General features: G+C 39.4%; 1 protein-coding gene across 2 annotated transcripts in view; it reads left to right on the top strand.

The window, feature by feature from the left end:
- Positions 1-18,346, top strand: part of pcm (5'-3' exoribonuclease pacman) — a 31,978-nt gene extending 13,632 nt beyond the window's left edge. For both annotated transcript variants that reach the window (XM_045761265.2, XM_069301214.1), the window contains exons 11-20: positions 2,904-3,105; positions 3,792-3,912; positions 5,564-5,730; positions 6,545-6,729; positions 7,554-7,743; positions 9,568-9,688; positions 10,607-10,812; positions 12,822-12,908; positions 15,322-15,528; positions 16,545-18,346. In XM_045761265.2, coding sequence (XP_045617221.2) covers positions 2,904-3,105; positions 3,792-3,912; positions 5,564-5,730; positions 6,545-6,729; positions 7,554-7,743; positions 9,568-9,688; positions 10,607-10,812; positions 12,822-12,908; positions 15,322-15,528; positions 16,545-17,714 — 2,656 coding nt within the window. In that variant the 3' untranslated portion in view covers positions 17,715-18,346. The remainder of the gene's footprint in view (positions 1-2,903; positions 3,106-3,791; positions 3,913-5,563; positions 5,731-6,544; positions 6,730-7,553; positions 7,744-9,567; positions 9,689-10,606; positions 10,813-12,821; positions 12,909-15,321; positions 15,529-16,544) is intronic.
- The last annotated feature ends 1,127 nt before the right edge of the window (positions 18,347-19,473 follow it).

Below are 19,473 nucleotides of genomic sequence, written 5' to 3'. Positions count from 1 at the left end.
CGGCTGGGGTTTTGTGACCAGTGCTCACCAGGCCGGCCAGGGGCGTTGGGATCCGTCCTTCCGTCGAACTCACAGTACGGTGCGGGAGTTCGCGGCAGTGTGGTTTGCTCTGGGGAGGATTCGGGTGGCCCGCGGATCGACGATTCGGCTCCATTCGGACTGCTCTCCGGTGGTTCATTGCCTGAACCGCGGGGGTTCGATGCGGTCCTTGTCTCTTTGGGGTTGGTCGCTTCGGGTGACTCGTCTGCTGAGTTCTCGGGGTTTGGCTCTCCTGGCGGTTCACGTACGGGGCGTGTCCAACGTCTTGGCCGACGCCCTGTCTCGCTTCGTTCCCCTCTCCACGGAGTGGACGGTCGACGACGAGTCCTTCCTTGTCTTTGCCAGACGTTCGGGCGCCCCGAAGTGGACCTCTTCGCGTCGGCGTGGTCGCGGCGTCTTCCCGTTTATGCGGCGCCCTTCCCCGATTGCGAGGCCGTCGGGGTCGATGCCTTTCGGCTCGACTGGTCGAGGTGGGGGTTCCTGTACCTCTTTCCCCCGGTTCGGCTGTTGCTCCAGGTCCTGACTCGCTTAGAGACTTACCGGGGGAGAGTTCTTCTGGCCCCTTGGTGGCCGGCCCAGCCTTGGTTTCAGGCGCTGGTTGCTCGGTGTCCGAACCCGAGGGTTTTCTCGCGGCTCCGCCTCTTTCAGCAGATCGGGCCGGTACGTCACGTTGCTGGTTCGATCTTCTCCTCGAGTCTTCGCGTATGGTTTTCTTGACTCGAGTCTATCATCATCTCTATGGTGATCAGGTGGCCTCCTTGTTGGTGTCCCACCTGAGGGCTTCTTCTCGGCGGCAGTATGAAGTTTCCTGGCGGTCCTTCCGTTTCTTTTTGCGTCTTCGTCGTGTTAGCTCTTTGTCTGTTCGGGTGGTCTTGTCCTTCCTCTCGTGGTTGTTTCAGGACCGTCATCTTATGCCTAACACTGTCGCTTCGTATCGTGCGGCGCTGGCGGAGCCGCTTCAGCTTGCTTTCGGTATCGATGTTACGTCTGCGCCGTTTCGCAAGCTGTCTCGTGCATTGTTTCACCTCCGGCCTGCTCATGCGTCGCCTGAGCCGTCCTGGTCTTTGGACAGAGCGCTCGCTTTCCTTTCATCTCCTCGTTTCGTTGTGGCCCCTTCGGTCCAGGATTGTTTTTTCAAGGCACTTTTCTTGTTGGCTTTGGCCTCTGGGGGTCGGGTAGGGGAGCTTCATGCTCTCCTCCGGCGCAGGGGTTTCTGCTCTTTTGGTCGTGGTGATAGTTTTGTTCGTTTGCAGCCGTCTCCTTCTTTTCTGGCGAAGAATGAGACTGCTGCGTTCCGGAGGGGTCCATGGGTGGTTGATGCTTGGTTGGTCAGGCCGGGGGTGCATCATGTTTTGTGTCCGGTTGCGGCGCTTCGCCGTTATTTGCGCGCCACAGCTTCTGTGTCCGGGGACGCGATGTGGGTTGATCCGGTTTCCCTTCTTCCCTGTTCGCGGGTTCGGGTCTCTCAGGTCGTCCGCAGGGTTATTAGGTCCAGCCAGCCTGCGGTCTATTCCCGTGCCCATGACGTTCGTAAGTTCGCGGCTCTTGCTGCCGTCTTTGGGAATATGTCTTGGTCTGATATTCGGGCGCGGGGATTTTGGCGGTCGAACAGGGTCCTGGCTGCTCATTACCTTGTGAATGTCCCTGGGCCTCGTCGGGCCTGTGTTGCTTTGGGTCGGCGGTTGCAGCCAGTTGTCTCGGCTTCGAGTTGAGGGGTGAGCGACGACCGCCTCCCGGGTAAGTCCCTCTTTTTCTGTCTGTGGGTAGTTAGCTCCGGGGAGCCGACGGGGCTCCCCCCAGAAAACCAGCGTTGAATGTAATGAAACGCCATTTTCTGGGTGAGTCCCGGAGGCTCCCCGGCATCCCTCCCTCCCTCCGGTCGGCGTTTTTTTCGCGTTTTTGACATCCAGCCTCAAGAACTGAGGTGTGGGTAGCCGGCGCGGGGGGTCTGGGGCTCCCCCTTCCCCCTCCCGGGGAGGGGGGAGCTGCGCAGACAGCGGCGCGGCAGTGTGTGACGTCACACTAGTTTGCTTGTTTTCGGTTGGGGAGTTCTATCCACTAGTTCGGTTTTAGGTAGCAATTTTAACCAGAATAGGGGTTTGTTTTGGGGCGCTTACCTTTCTGGGTGCCTGTTCCGGTCGATGGCAGACATAGAATGCTTCCAACTACACGGGGGCTTCTATAGGCCATTGCTCCCCTTGCCTCTCTGAGGGGGCCCGGTTCTGGCCGTGGTCCCCGGTAGGCCTAAGAACTCCATACACATGACTGATGCCAAAGTCTGACATTAGCATATCAGCCTGGGATAGCTCCGGGGAGCCTCCGGGACTCACCCAGAAAATGGCGTTTCATTACATTCAACGCTGGTTTTATATATACTGCATGTATAAAACTGTTATTTTTTCAATTAACATGCATACAGTTATCATGAGCTCTGCTAGTTATTAGTGTCTGTTAATAATTGCCGAGTTTCTGTGCGAACCATTTCGTCAGTTTTCTTAATCCTGTTAGCCTATGTTCCCATGTTCTGTTTTCATGTAATAGTTCCTCAGCCTTTGCTTTTATTCTTGATCATGGGCCCCATCTTCCTTTGACAGATATTCTCTAATTATGTCAACCCTAACAAGTATAAAGTAATGAAGATGGGAAAAGAGATAAGAAAGCAGAAGGAATTTAGACCATAAATGGGGAAGGTAGTTACAATAATATGACAGATGAAGACCAGGAAGGTAACAATTCCAACACTAACACTACAGGCACACACAGGCAGTATTAGGCCCAGTCTCATGATTTAGCTAATTGAGTAACCACTGTACAGGTACACAATGTTCTTGCTTTCTCTAGATACTGATTTCTCTCTCTCTCAGATACGTGCCAACGTCAAGTGGGAGAATGTCGCTAGAGAAGGAATGGTCTAGAATAGTTCAGCCATATGCATTCCAAGTAGTTGTGAGAAATATTGCTGCTCATGATCCTGGTTATAAACAGCATCTTACGCCTCAAGAATATTTTCTTCAACGTACTAAGGTCTTTATGCTCGGGCAGCCCCATTATGGATGCATGGGAGAGGTAAGAACTTACTTTGAAAAACATCGTTACTGAATGCTTTACAAAATTCCCTATTCACCCGAGGGCTTACTGTAATAAAACATAATTATTCTGCAAATAGCATGAGATGGGACTTCAAACAGCACTCTTAGCCTGTCTGGGATAAATTAAAGAACATAAGAATATAACGAATTGCAGAAAGTCTGTTGGCCTATGCAAGGCAGCTCCTATTTATATTCTGTATGCCTAACCTACATTTGAAATAATCCTGTTCCCATGTCTATTATAGTGTAATTTATTCCATGAATCAACTACCCTATTCTCAACCTTATTCATATAAAGTACTGTATATAAATATATATATGTATATGTGTGTAAATCATGAAAATTAACACGTGATTAAAAATGTGAAGTCAGACCACGGAGGAAGAATTGAAACAGGAATTTCCTTAAGTACTTTCGTATAATAATACATCTTCAAAAGGAAGGATTCCTTTTGAAGATGTATTAATATACGAAAATACTTAAGGAAATTCCTGTTTCAACTCTTCCTCTGTGGTCTGTATGTATACCCCTGAATATTATTTAATATTTTGTTCTAACCCCCAATTATTATTAGTATTACTAATACTTTTTTTTTAGCCTATCATTCTCATTTTCCATGCATTTGAAAATGCTTACACTATATAGGGTCATTACCTTTTCAGGTTATAGAAATTGACCCTAGTCATAAAGGTAGAATACGTGTAGCCATGACAGTGACATCAGAGCCAAATTTTGATGTTGTTAAACAAAAGCAGGATCAGCTGGAAGACAGATATATGTCAGGTGAGACTAATACGTTTATCAAAGTTGCACTCGTGGCAAATAATGTTTTGTTGGTTTATTTTAAACGGGTATATGGAGGTGAAGATTGGCCGAGTTTTGTGCTACGTTTGTGTGTGATATGGGGGTTACCTTGAGGTGTACCTTGAGACCCTCCTCAAAGGAGGGTTGAACTCTGTTAACTAGGTTTTGGAGCCAATGGGAATTGTGAATGATGAGCTATATTGGTAGCTCTGTTATTAATGATAACATTTAAAAAGGGTTTGCTCAGTTATAAATTATATTTATTTATTTTTATTGTTATTTAATTATTCATTTTTTTTTTTTTTTTTTATTTGTATATTTTATTTATTATTTAAAAGAAGGTACAATGGGTTTGTGAGATTACGTAATATTTTACATTCTTGCAGAGCCACTAACACGCATAGCGTTTTGGGCAGAAACGTAGGTAAGTATGCTGAGGTAGAGATCATGGGCTATTGATAGTCCAACTAATAAACCCACACTCCCATGACAGGTGCCTTTATGAATGTGTTTCTATACAGTATACAGTAACTTCGTAAAATGTTCTCAATCCAACTAGTTGAACAAAAATAATTTTCCTCTTTTATAGATTTTTTAATATACTGTACTGACATCCCATGACTGCTGGCATTTGAGATTTTCTGTTGGACTGAATTTATTTACAAACATGCTTATACTGTGTATGATGTTTTGTATAATGGCCTTTTAGGCATAATTGAATATAGTAATTTTGTAATACTGTACTGTTGTCCTAGTTTTTTAAGCATACATTCCCCATGCTTTCAGTGACAGAGTAGAAGCATGTTCTTTAAACAAGCTCACTGATGCAGAGCCAACCGTTGTGGTAAATTGTTGCCATTTTATTCTATAAATAAAAATTATGTAAACTTTATTGTTCATTTATTTTGATTGTACAGCATGTCATTTCATATATAGTATTCATTAATACATTTATTAAATGTGTTTCATAGAAGTATATATACAATACTTCCTAGTTTGAATATCGATAACCCATGATCACTATCCAGTGTACTTAGCTAATTTAAAACATGAATGATGCATACCTTATTAGCTATGCCAAGGTATATGCAGAGTTTTATGAGTGTTCCAGTACGAATGGATTGTTGTCTTCAGTACTGTACTGGAACTATCAGTATAGCTCGTAACTTGTAAATTATGCTATAAACTTATTATATACATTACACCATAGTCCCCGTGATGTAGTGCTTAAGACACTCGCCTGGTGTTTCGCGAGCACTTTGTCCTGGGTTTGTATCCTGGCCGGGGAGGATTTACTGGTCGTCAATCCTTCTGCTTCTTCGTCAAGCCTCTGTTCACCCAATAATAAAATGGGTACCTGGTTGTTAAACGATTTGGCAGAGTCATATTCCGGTGAATGTAGGATTAAGGACTTGCCCGAACCGCTATGCGTGCTAGTGGCTGTACAAGAGCGTAACAACTCTTGTATATACTGGTATAAATAAAAAAATAAAAAATTATGAACCTGGTGTAGCTTGACCCCCCCTACAGCAACGCTGTTTGAACCTAACATGTGGCTATGTGTCACTAATGTGCAGGTGATCCTTGATGTAGTTTTACAGGCAATTAATACAATTTTTTATATTAACAGGATACACTGCTGCCCAGAAGGTTGGCATATCGTCACATCTGTTAGCTCGGCTGACAGGCACGGTGTTTCTAGTTCCACCTTCTGGATCTAACCCCATGGCTGAAATAGAAATGAAGAACAAGTTGAATATAGGGCTCAACCTCAAAAGTAACAAAAGAAATGAAGAGGTATGTCTGCAGGTTATGAATGCTGTATTTATCCCTTAAGAAGCACGAGAGGTACACAGGCTTGCTCCACCATATATTGAGATGCTTTCTTATATTGTAAATGCTTCCTGGGGATGTTTGTGTGCATGTGTTTGAGAGATATATGTAGTAGATATAATAGAAGAAAATTAAATTGATTGGAAAGGCTGGGTCCAAGAGCTAATAGCTTGATTCTGCAGACAGAAATAATAAATACATACATATATACATATACATTCATACAGATTTTACCTTTGTTACCAAATTGACTAATTTAATTAGGAAAACTAAATGCTATACTGTATAATACTATCTGCTCGCTTATCCAGAGTATATGGAAAGGACCCCCTTACCGGATAAGACAGACATGTGATTCTTTGTCTTTATTATGCACCCATACCCATCCCATGGGCAGTGGTGGAAAGGGTTACAGAGGCACATAATCGCAGCCATGCGGATAAGCAGAATTTCTATAGGGAAAGTCCAAAAATGTAATTTTTTTGTGCAACCAACATAATTTTAATTTCCACACACATACACACACTATAAATCAAAAGTTTAATTTTAAGAGAAACTTAAGCTTACCTTGTTGTAGTTTGTTTTCTTGTTTGATACTGTAGGTCTTGAAAATTAATATAATCTCCAGTTATTTTTATCTGGATATGGTAAAAGTTTGGCAGAAAATTATCGACACAATTTTGGTCAGATAACCCAAATATTCGGTGTAGGAGAATTTGGATAAGCGAGCGCATACAGTAAATGTAATTTGTGGCTAGAATGTTGTTACTTTTTATAGGTGTGTGGCTACAGTCGCAAGGCTCTTGACCCGTATGAAAAGGCAACTTGGCAGTACTCGGATAAGGTGATTGAGTGTCTCCTAGAATATCAAAAGAAATTTTCAGAAATATTTGACCACTTATCTTCACATGCAGAACAGAAGGACATATTTTATCAAGATGAAGTCTTTGGACCAGAGAACTAGTGAGTATGGATTTTTTGGCCTCCTGGTATGGTACTTTATTTATTATTGTATTATACAGTTGAGTTAAGCATAGTCCCTTATCAGCACAAAGACTAGTGACAGTATTTAATCTAAGGCTCTCCATTGTGTCATTCAATTTGATATTGAGGCTTCCCTCTTTTAGCATACATGATATTATATTTATGTAGCAATAAGTTTTATTGTCATGTCAAGTCCAATTTAATGTATTTGGAGAATGGTGAAGTTGGTGGTGGAGAGGAAATGGAAGCGTGTGTTGAAATGTGTGTGTATGGAGAAGGGCTAAAAGTTTAAATTGAACTATAATAACTCGTATGAATGATTAACTGAAAATTAATTTCTGAAGGCAATCAGTTTGTAAGAAGAAAGTGAATGTATCTGTAAATACAGTCCTGTATGCAGTACAATAATTCATAAGAATCACTGTTCACTTAAGTTATAAAGGGCAGTAATGCTGAAAGTGTTAACTGCTGGAGTCTCTACACTCGAATTATTGTATTGTGATGATACAATCGTGGAAGACCGGTATTTTTATTATTTTATTAATGTGTAACCTATTTATTGGTATACAGTACAGATCTTTCCTCTCATGACTGATCCTTCTCTGTCAAATGAAAGTGGGTATATAAGCAATGAAAATGATGTATGTACAGGATTCTTAACGGTGGTAGTTACCATCAAGCCGAGAATCAAGAATTTGTATTTTAAGAGGGTAATTTACTCCATTTACATCAGAATGATAATTATTAAGTGATTTTCTTGTATTTTTGACCTAAACATTACTTTCATTTTACCCTGTTAATAGTAAGGAGCGTGTAGCTGAACTTATGGACTGGTTAAAGAATGCAGATTTTGCCAAAGCAGAACGCCAGCCTTGTGGAACACAGTCCCTGGGAGAGGCCATTGTGTCACGCCTCGCTGAGGAAGTCGACAAAGTATCTGCAGTAAGGGCAAGAATTGTGAAAATGCAAGTGCGACCACATTTGCTTTATAAGGTACTATTACATCTTTTATATACTGTATATGTATGAGTGTGTGTGGGGTGGGGGTGAGGGAGGGGAATATATACATCTGCTTTGCAATATAGTGGTTGTATTTGTGAATTTTTTAAATGTTCCAAAAAATTTTATGGGAATTACTGTAGGAAGTAAATTGATTGTCAGTTTTTCTACAGAAGCTCTGGTAAGGGCCATGTAAAGTGGATGACCCTCTCCCCTATGTTATTTTTTCTTTGGCTGTACTCAAATTGTATTACTACTTACTGTAGTTCTATCCTCCTCTTTGTCATTCTTGCAATATATTGTTTTTCATGCTTCCCTTTTTACTATACATATTGGTATTTCCATGATCTTCTCTTCCTCTACTACTGTTGTATATGCTTTCTGAGGGTAGTCATCGTTCTTGGTGCCATAGGGCTAATGACGAAAAGTTACACACGTAAAAGAGAGCTTTATGGCCATTTACTCGGCCCACCCCAGGTCTGTAGGTGCAAAATAGTCATTAAAATGTATGTAGACCTTAAGAACTATCAGTGGGGGAATATTGTATGGTATTTATTTCTCAGTTGTTTGATGAACGCACTAAAGTATTGTTAAAGAGAACTTGGAAAAATGGTCAGTTTCTTTGTGACATGCTGAGGAACTGGAGGTGGCAAGAAGGTTTTGGTAAAAATAATTGCTTGGTGGTGTATTTGGTTGCTGTCTTTCTGATCCAAATATGCGGCAAGATGGGTACAGTGGTCTACGTTCTTGACTCATAATTGAGGATTCCAGGTTCGATCCTGGGCAGGACAGAAATGGATGGGAAAGTTTCCTTCCACCTGATGCCTGTGTGTACCTAGAATTTAATAGGTACCTAGGAGTTAGACAACTGCTGTGGGTTGCATCCTGGGGAAGGTCAGTATTGACCTTGGGGGACTTGATAAAACTAAGCACAATACATGTACAGGCTTCCTGTTCCTGTCGATGGAAATTGAGATTTTCAGATACTTATCACAGTAGGACGAGGTCATCTAGACAATAGAATCTAGAGCATGGCTATGGGCAGTGTTGTGTTGTACGGGGGGAATCTGCTCTTGGCCCCAGGAGCACACGAGGCTTAGAGAAGGGTTTCATTCCACTGTGTCAAGTTTTGTTAAGGTAGTTTATAGAATGCAACCAGGATACATAGTTTTTACAAAATAGTTTGGGTATAATTTGAAATATAGTGAGAATGAGCCCAAAAAGAACATTTCTTTAAATAGTGTTCCTGGTATAAATGACAGTAGCTGTAGACTGAAAATTATATATTGTTAGCACATAGCATAAAAATAGGGAAGGAAAGTAAATGGAAGAGTATAAACAATTAGTGGAAAATTTCCATGGTGGTACAGTCTGTTTGGATCAGGTGTTTGCATAGAGACAGCTTATAGAAAATGAGAGATGGTATGGTATACTAGGCCATTATGGGGACTTTGGGGACTTTGAGAAAGCATATGACAAAATTAGAGAAAAATTGGGAAGTGATGAGCATGTTTGGAGTTGGTTTACTTCTGTTAAACGGTCTAGAGTTTATATTGTATATATATGGGAGCTTTGCATGTGTGTTAATGGTGTAGTGAGTGAATGGGGGTGATAATGTAGGTGTATGCCTGCATAGTGTTATGTCTATTCTTATGTATATAATTCTTTTGATGTTAGAAAACTATTAAAAATAAAAAATTTGCACAAAAATAATGGTAAGAGATAAATATTAAATAAAGAATACTGTATAGTGAAATTTTAATATTTGTTTTGATGTTCAGTTAATATAAATGTATAATTTTGTTGTCCCCTGTACAGCCCAATCCGCTGCAGGGTAGCAGTCCTCCAGACCACACCGTCACGTATACAATGTTCGATCGAGTGATCAATGTACGGGAAGGATTTTCTGTCCCTCTTGGTGCCAAAGGAACTGTTATAGGTTGGTATATTTTCCTAGACATAAAGTACTAATTTATACAATTTGTATAGAATGAAACCACAAGAATGTGGTATATCAATGAGAAAATATTGAAGCCATATAATGTGATTGAACTTGCCACTATGAACGTCTTAAACATATTGTATTACCAACTGGAGCATGAAGGACTTAAAGATACCTCATCCATAAGTAATACTTCAGTTACATAGTACCTTCCAAACTTCCTGTAAGTCAAGTGGTAATTCTGGTTGAAGTACTGTGCTGTTAAGCCCATAGTGGTTCAGTTGGTAGTGCGTATGCCCAAGACGTTCAGGCATATGCGTTCAATCCCATCATACAGTTCAAATATTTTCTCATAAAATTTAGAACTATGCATGCAAGCTATATTTTATTGATATTTCTTATAACTTACATTCATTTGCTCACTTAAATAAAAAAAAAAAAAAAGTTTGAAAAAAAGGTTTATTTTATTGTATTTTACACCAAATTCCACTCCAATGAATGCATATGGCTTTGCTCCAAGGCAAGCTTATGTTATTTTTAGTAACAAAAAATGCAACTGAGGTTGCACATCGAGGCTGAGTGGACAGCGCTCAGAGGTTGTAGTTCTAAGGGCCTGGGTTAGATTCTTAACTGAGGCAGAAACAAATGGGCAGAGTTTCTTTCACCTAATGTGCCTGTTCACTGAGCAGTAAATATGTGCCTGGGAGTTAGACAGCTGCTATGGGCTGCTCTTAGGGATGTGTGTGTGCATGTGTTAGAGAAATAATCTGTATGTAGTAGACATAATAGAGTAAAAAAATAGATCAGTTAGAAAGGTGGGGTCCAAGAGTTGACAGCTCGATTCTGCAGACACAAATGGTAAATACACACAGAGTATGTATGTATACAGTAATATATATTTTCATTTATTTCCAGGAATCCAGAAAGCTGAAAAGGAGGCAGATATCCTGTATGATATTCTCTTTGATGAAGCTTTTGCCGGAGGACTAACTCTTCGAGGTCCAAAATCAGCACAGCGTTGCTACCGCTTACATTGGGCTGCCATGGTCAATATCAGCCATGGAAGCCGATTGCCAGCTGGAACAAATAACCATAGAATTGGATCTGACTCAGGTTCTCAGGTGAGAAATTTTGGCCTATTGTGCTTGCTTCAACTAGGTTTTTGTTCACTATTTACAAACATTTTGTACAGACACACATTCAAATATTATATAATCAATGGTTTTAAATACTATTGGTTATTCATTTCAATGTTAAATTCTGCAGCATCAAATGGGGTGGGGGTATCAGCCTAGAAATGTGAATATTATAGTCAGTGAACACTATAGATGTTAAATGAAAAATTATCACCTATTCATTTGCTGTATTATTCATACTAACATCACTGTAAAAAGATGTACAGTATATTTTTCACTTTTACATTTTATCAACATTTACATTGAGACTGAGAAATTATCCACAATATTTTTATTCCATTTTCTATCCATCTCCAAATAACTCTCACTTTCACTCACTCACTCACACTCTCTTGCTCTCACTCGAATGCACTCACACTTTTACTTATTTCCCAAGCTACCTAACTGTACTGTTATCCTCATTTATTTGCATCAGTCTTCTCTCACACACCAGAAAAACTTTCAAACTATCTCAAATTGACATAAATGCAACAGAAAATCAGATCTACTAGTTAGCTAAAAAATTTCTGGCCAGAAGTCTACTTGAGATAAAAGTATTTGCTACTAGTATTACCGGCCGCGTGTTGCTGTGGCTCGGCAACACATCAGCCTTCCAACCATTCCCCACTCCACCGTCCCCTCGTCCTCCCCACCATTTCCCACTCCACCATCCCCTCTTCCTTCCCACTATGCCCCACTCCCCTGTCCCTTTGTCCTCCCCACCATTCTCCATTTCCCCATCCTCTCGTCCCCACCATCCCCAAACTACCCCGTCCCCTCGTCATCCCCACTATTCCCCACTCCCTCGTTTGATGCCTTCCAAATGGTCTGATGTTCCCATCAGAAAATTGGAAACATCAAGTGATCTGATGTCCCCATCTTGGAAATATAAGAAAAAGTTAAAATGAAATGAAAATAGGAAAAAATACAAAAATAAACTATACTCACGAAATGAATGGTATGGTAAACAACACAGCTCAATTCCAACGCAATTCACACACACTAATAGTACTGTGTGTGAATTGAAATAGTAGTACTTTCTGAGATTACAGCGTGTGTTGCTCTCACGTCCAACAGATGGCGCTGTTTAAAAAAAAAAAAAAAAAAATTTCCTGTCACAGGTGAGGTGTGTATATAGTAGATATATAAAGACATGCCTATTTGAATGCAACGTTGTGTCAAAATTTCAAAGCAATCGGTGGAGAATTTTTAGAGATTAGCGGTTTGCACAAACGAACATTTCCATTTTTATTTATATAGATGGGTGGGATTGTCCTGGGCAAACGAAAATAACAATGGGAAAACCATTACATTACAAATCTGAAGTGTAACATTCTGGCCATGTTCACTGTTACTTTCACAAGACAAGGAGTTAGGGCAGTAGGGAGCCGGTCGGCCGAGCGGACAGCACGCTGGACTTGTGATCCTGTGGTCCTGGGTTCGATCCCAGGCGCCGGCGAGAAACATTGGGCAGAGTTTCTTTCACCCTATGCCCCTGTTACCTAGCAGTAAAATAGGTACCTGGGTGTTTGTCAGCTGTCACGGGCTGCTTCCTGGGGGTGGAGGCCTGGTCGAGGACCGGGCCGCGGGGACACTAAAAAGCCCCGAAATCATCTCAAGATAACCTCAAGATGTATCAGATGCTTTAGAAACAGTACTCTTATTTCTGCATTATGAAGAAGAAATAATGATTAAGGAAACAATTTAAGGATATCATAGTTTGGAAATGGATGATGTAGTATTGCAGTATCATAATTTGTGGCTGAATGTAGCAGATAACACACAGGTTTATGCATCATCATAAAGGTGATAGCAATAATTTGTTATTGTATATCCATACTCTAAAATCATACTGTATTTCCATTTTAGTATAGTTGTATGGTTATTTGAATTATTTTTCTTTGTTCATTGTTATTTAGGTTGAATATCTAATAAGTTTTATTACTATTTCTCAGGATTCTGGTCCTCGGGATAATGTATGGAATCAAGCAAACCAAGAAATGTTTAAACAAAGAAGCCAAGGTCAGCATGGTGGACCAGTGGTAAGTATATCGATGTGTAGTGAGTTATCTGGGTCTGATATCAACACAAATTTTATGGTTATCTTGAGATGATTTCAGGGCTTAGCATCCCTGCGGCCCGGTCCTTGACCATGCCTCCGTTTTGTTACACATCCCCAGGAAGCAGCCCGTAGCAGTTGTCTAACTCCCAGGTACCTATTTATTGCCTGGTGAACAGGTGCATCAGGATAAAAAAAACTTTTGCCCATTTGTTTCTGCCTCCACCGGGAATCAAACCCGGAACCTCAGGACTACGAATCTGAAGTGCTGTCCACTCGGCTGTTAGGGCCCTTGCACACATTTCTAGCTAGGTACCATAGTTTTAAATGGAATGCACTGGGAAGTGATGTGTTGGAGGCAGACTTCATATACTAGTTTCAAATATAGATATAATAAAGCCCAATAGGCTCAGGAATCTGTACACCAGTTGATTGACAGTTCAGAGGTGGGACCAAAGAGCCAAAGCTTGACCAATGCAAGCACAACTAGGTGAGCACTGTACTGAAATGCAAAAATTAAATCGATGTAGGAAGAGACTTGACCTTCAAACATACCAGCAGTAGAAACAATCACTAAACAACTACACAACAGAAAGAAGACGTAAAGAAACTTGGAGAAAGGGTTAGAAGACAAATATAAAACAGAACCTAGCCAATTCTATAAGACCATGAAAAAAGATATTGCAAGAGAGAAACGAAATCCACAAACTAAAAATGATACAGGTTTAGAAACTGAAAAAGTAATGTGTGAAACATTAAACAATTCCAAGGTGTGTTTATGCAAAACACGGTTATCAGAGAATCGGCAACAATTTATGAGGACTTGAACACAACATTGAGTATTCTAAAGGTAGAAATCTTCTCAAGGAACTAGACAAAAATAAAGCAGTCAGGTCAGATGGATTTGCATATTGTTTTAAGGGAATGTGCATCCAAGTAAAACACCCCATAACACATTATTTTCCAAACATCCTTACAAACTCAGAACCTTTCTGACATGTGGAAAAAGGCAAACATTGATCCAATCTCACAAGTGTGTTAGTAAAATCACTATAAAATAATTAAAATCAAATGGGTAGAATACCTGGAAATAAATGACATTAAAATTAGACAGCATGATTTTTGAATGGGAAGCTTCTGCATAACAAATCATCTATAATGATATCACAAAGGTTTTGCAAGAAAGGAAGGGTTGGGTTGACTTAATATACTGTATTTGGACTTAAAAAAAAAAAAATGGGCTTCTGACAGTCCCACACATGAGGCTATTTTGTATCATAGAACAATAACAGGAGGATGCATACAAGCAAGCAAGCAGAGGGAAGGGAATTTATGTATCATAGAATGTTTCATAATAAAGTATATATGAAAAGAAAACTGGACTGTTTTCTAAGAGAAGTTCTGGATCAGCCGGGCTGTGGTGGGTGTGTGGGCCTGCGGGGTGCTCCAAGCAACAGCCTGGTGGACCAAACTCACAATTAAAGCCTGGCCTCGGGCTGGGGTTGGGGAATAGTAGAACTCCCAGAACCCCATCAACCAGGTAATCAACCAACCAGGTATATCCTAAGAGATGGCACCACACATTTCTAAGAATACTTTCCTCAAACACAAATGTGACAAATCTTTTATAATTATTATTATTGAGAAAATCCACTGGGACTATAGGTGGGACCGAACCTGCGACCCAGACATTGCCAGTTGCCTATAGCACTAGTGGATTTTCTCATTGATATATATCACATTAATGTGATTTCAGTGTATTATTATTATTAATGCAGTAGTTGTATTAATTGTATTTTGTTAATACAATTGTATTAATTATTGTATTAATTGTATTAATAAAATACCTGTAATTGTATTAGCAATGTTACATAACTTTTTTATGAATATTGATATTAAATTTCCTTAACTATTTTTGATACGTATGATGAAATTGTGATTTGAACCTAAACTTTGGCATACCCTGAGAGGCTAGTATCTGCTTATATTATATTATATAATGTTCTGTTATCACTAATCAGGCTTTTTTGGTTTTGTACTTGGAGTGCATACATGACATTATATTTCTTTCACAGTAATAGAAATATGCCAACGATACAGATTGCTAGTCATATGAAGGTTGCAAACCGACAGTTACGTTTTTCATGAATCCCAGTAATTTTTATTTTTATTTAATGAAAATATGACGGTTGTAGGGTGGAATTGAACTCTTATACTTGGACCACCCCAAGCACGCACACTAATGACTGAACAGTCAAATAGCCATTGGTGCTTATGCCTGGGTGGTTGAGGTACGCAGGCTAGATCCCATTGTATAGCCTCAATATTTTCTGATAGATAAATAGATATATATTGCATTCTTGTGATTTCATTGTGTGTTATTGTTTTCTTTTAAGGCGCATGCAAATTCTTATGCATCTGCGTCCAGCACTCCGGGAACAAGAAGACAAAATAACTACACTAGTCCACAACCTCCAGACCCTAATCAGCTTCCTAGTCCAGCTGGTCTACAAATGAACTTCAACACTGCTGGCACCCATACTCATGGTGTAACAAATGGTGACATTAACTTCAAGAAAGGACACTCTCCCAGACACAATGAGGTAAGGTGACTGCATGTTTTTTGTAGTTAATCTGTAATTTTTCTTCATGCAGAATAAACACTTATATGGAGCTGTATTCCTTACTTTAATGAAAATTTATGATGGAAAAACTACCATTCCCTACTACCTATCCACCTGTACAAAGATATATACTGAATATGCTATTTGTGTGTTTGAGCAAGCAACTAAGTAATTTCAGAGTGAAGAATTTGCCTATGGTGTCCTGTTTTCCCTATAATCATTAATGTGTGATGTTTTGAAACTTCTGATGATTTTGGCATAAACTACCCTCTTTTAAAATATAAAATACAATGGTACCTCCATTTTCAAATTTAATCCGTTCCCAGAGACGAAACCGAAAATTCAAAAACCGAAGCAAACTTTCTCATAATAAATAATGTAAATTGAATTAATCCGTTCCACACCCCCAGAAATATTACCTTAAAAATATATTTTATACATAATACTACTCATATTTTATACTACAGTATGTACAAAAATATCTTGCCTTTATTGAGGACTCATTTGGCATATGGAAGACGGTGAAGAGGGGGAGGGAGGTGTTAGGGTTTGGAAATGATAACATCAGGCAGTGATGACGTTTCTGGGTTACTCTGTCTCCTACGATTTGCATGCATACCACTAGGACCTGGTTGTGTACTGTATGTATGACACAAAGACTGCATGGACGCGCGAGCCATAAATCACTAAGAACACTATTGACCCAACCAGGATTTGTACCCCCGCGGCCCAGGATCACCCCTTACCTCACAGAGTACCATAACCACTAGACCAATGAACGATCATTGGTCTAGTGGTTATGGTACTCTGTATGCCAAGGGATGATCCTGGACAGCAAGGGTTCAAATCCTGGTCAGGCCAATAGCATTTTTAGTGATAATGTGTATACATATATACTGTATATTTATATACTGTATATTTATTTACAGTATATAATACATATTTTATATAAATTTTTATAATGATATATTTTATGTTTTTATTATTGTTTTCAGGACAAGATGATCTTGCTCAAGACTGCTGAGGAAGTGGATGTTATAGTTCATGGTACTTATTATGCATCATGGAGCAAAATTAACAAGCATGGACTTGGAAAGGCGTCTGGACGTAACCTAATACCTTGCTATTCCTATGTGCCACTGGATATGAGAGGCTCGAAAGCTTTTCAGCTATATATTTTTCTTGATGTGAGAAAAGCAATGTCAGATGGAATTAAATTTTACAGAGTTGGAGAAAGACAAATTTTATGTACAGGAGACAGACAAGGGGTGATAAGCCCCAAATATTTTAATAAAGTAGTGGACAGTGAGAGTGGTGCAGTGATTTTTCCTTCTCGACCTGCATCGGGTCCTGAAGCTCTTCCTGGTAATCCTCCTGGTAGTCAGTGGCGGCAAGGGTGCGGACAAGTGTCGCCTGGACGTGGAAGAGGAAGAGGTGTATCTTCTCAAGAACCTCGGGGAATGCAACTGTATGAGAATATCTGGTCACAAGTACAACGTATAGATGCAGAGCATGTTGACTTACGACCAATGCAGAGTCAAATGCTTTCACAGATGCTCAATATATGTAGTGAGAATGAACTTGCATCCTCACATCAAACAATGGGAGCAAGTTTACCATCTCACTCTGTTTCAAGTCAGGAATCGGCCACCAGCAGAGTCGAAGTATCAGTGCAAGATATCTTCAAGGGTGCTATTGGCAAAAGTCAGATTCATGCAACTCATCCACAGGTTATACCACGTAGTGAACAGAGTGAAGTTACTTGTGTGTCATTGCCAAATGTTGATCAAGCATCATACTCCCCAACACAGTTAAGTGAAAGTAATCAGAAAGTGGGTTCACCTTTAAAATCTGCATTTGTTCCTACACAAGTAATTCGAAATCAGACCCCACGAAAACCTAGATTTGATCACCCTGATAACCATGATGGGAAGCAACAGTTAAGTACAAATTTAAGTTATTCTCAGCATCAACAAGAAGTGAATCAGCATTATCAGCAACAGCAGCAACAACCAGATTACCAAAATCACACTTACATGCAACATTCACAATATCAGCAGCACCCTCCGCAGCATAATAAACCCGAAGGAACCATCAACAAACCAAAACGTCAGGCTCGCAACAGATTAGCAGTTAAGTTTGATCAGCCTCCAGGAAAGAATTAAAAACAGCAGATAATTATTTAACAAGCGAATGTACATTTTAATGCCTATCCCGGTAAATTATATCCAAATTCACAGAAATAATGGAGCTTACACTCCTAAGTTGGTGGTGACTAGTGTGTGCTTTTCTGTAAACATGTCTCCTTTTGTGTTTGAAACTATTTTTGTCAAAATAATAATTTTAGAGTTAACCAGAAAATATTAAAGCCATGCGTTGGGATCAAACCCCGCATCCCTGAGCTCTTTAGGCACGGGCCACGTTCAGGACATGGGCTCAGCCCCATCATACAGCTTAATTATTTTCACGGTTATAAAACTTTTTTGCGATTTTATTGTGCAGAGTTAACCAGTCACTGACAAAATAAGAGTACAGTATATACAGTATATATATATATATTTTTTTTCTTTAACCACCGCACTGCACACGCGGTTTCGACAAAAACTTCATAGTGCAATTGTTAAGGACATATCTTTGTTGGTTTTATAAATGTTCAGGTAAAGTTAATCTCAAAATGTTTCCAAACTCGACAATTTTCATTTCAAAACAGTGATGAAAACATTTAAAAACATTATAAATATAGCCTAATTTAAAAAAAAAAAAACTCAAGAGTGCCTCAAGGCACTCTGCGCAACACGGTGGTTAATGAGAAGCTTCACAAAGCTTTATTCCGGTAAACCAAAAAAATAAACATACTATATTGTATATCAGAATGTAATTGATGAATTGTTGAAATGTTTATAATTAGTTGCAGGGATGAATCAAGAAACGTGTAGGTTCAGTACGCATTGCGTTTGGAATGTGCGTGTTATTGTTACATCCCGGTTCTTAGTATTAGATTAACTTGTTGTGGATCATTCAACAAATTATTAAATAGACATGAAATTTAATTAATTGAATCAGTATTTCTTTGTCTCTAGAATTACTGTATAGTATATTGCAGATAATTTATTATTAAATTATTTCGTGTTCGTGACATGAAATGCAATATTCCAGGTACTACATGGAGTGGTTTTCTCTGTACAGGTGCATCTTGTTATTTTGTTGTTAGTTTTAAATACGGGAAGCCGAAATAATTCCATGGTCAGGTTTTGGACTGCAGTTATAATGCTAACATGGTACAGTAATGTGTGGTAAGTGTTAATTCAACAAACATTTTGAATTCATTAGTCTTCATCTTTTAAGTGTTTGCATAAAATGCTGAAACTAGACTTCTGTAAAACGTAATGTTTATTATATAAACTTATCGTTTATTTTAAACCATGTTTTATAACGCCCCGTTAATAAAAAGGATCGTGGATATTATTGAATATTACAAAATCAAACCATTGATGGAGCCCAAGTCTGATGAATATGTTGTGTGCAGAATATGCGATACTGTACATGTGCATTTGAGATTAGGATCATCGTGTTTTAAAAGCAACTGCCTACTCTAAATGCAACATAGAGCAAATACTTTGGGCAGCATTTTTTATAATAAAAATTAATATTACCGAGCCCATTAAAACAACCAATTCCTGAGAGAATATTGTACCTGTATTGATTTAACAAATTTGTGTGGTTTAATAAATTAGTGCCAGAATATATAGGCAAAACGACCAAAAAATTTATCAAATCTTCATATAAATTGCGGTAAAGATGAGTTGATTTTATAATCTGGCATATAGCAGTTGTGCTTCAATGGTAATTATATTTTGTATCAAGTTCATTGCAGTAAGATTAGGTAAAGTATTTACTAAGTAACAACATTTAATGTCAATAGCA

This window comes from Procambarus clarkii, chromosome 45, assembly GCF_040958095.1.
Source record: "Procambarus clarkii isolate CNS0578487 chromosome 45, FALCON_Pclarkii_2.0, whole genome shotgun sequence".
NCBI lineage: Eukaryota > Metazoa > Arthropoda > Malacostraca > Decapoda > Cambaridae > Procambarus > Procambarus clarkii.
The sequence above is the reverse complement of the archived record's forward strand: the minus strand, read 5'-3'. Positions and strand labels throughout refer to the sequence as shown.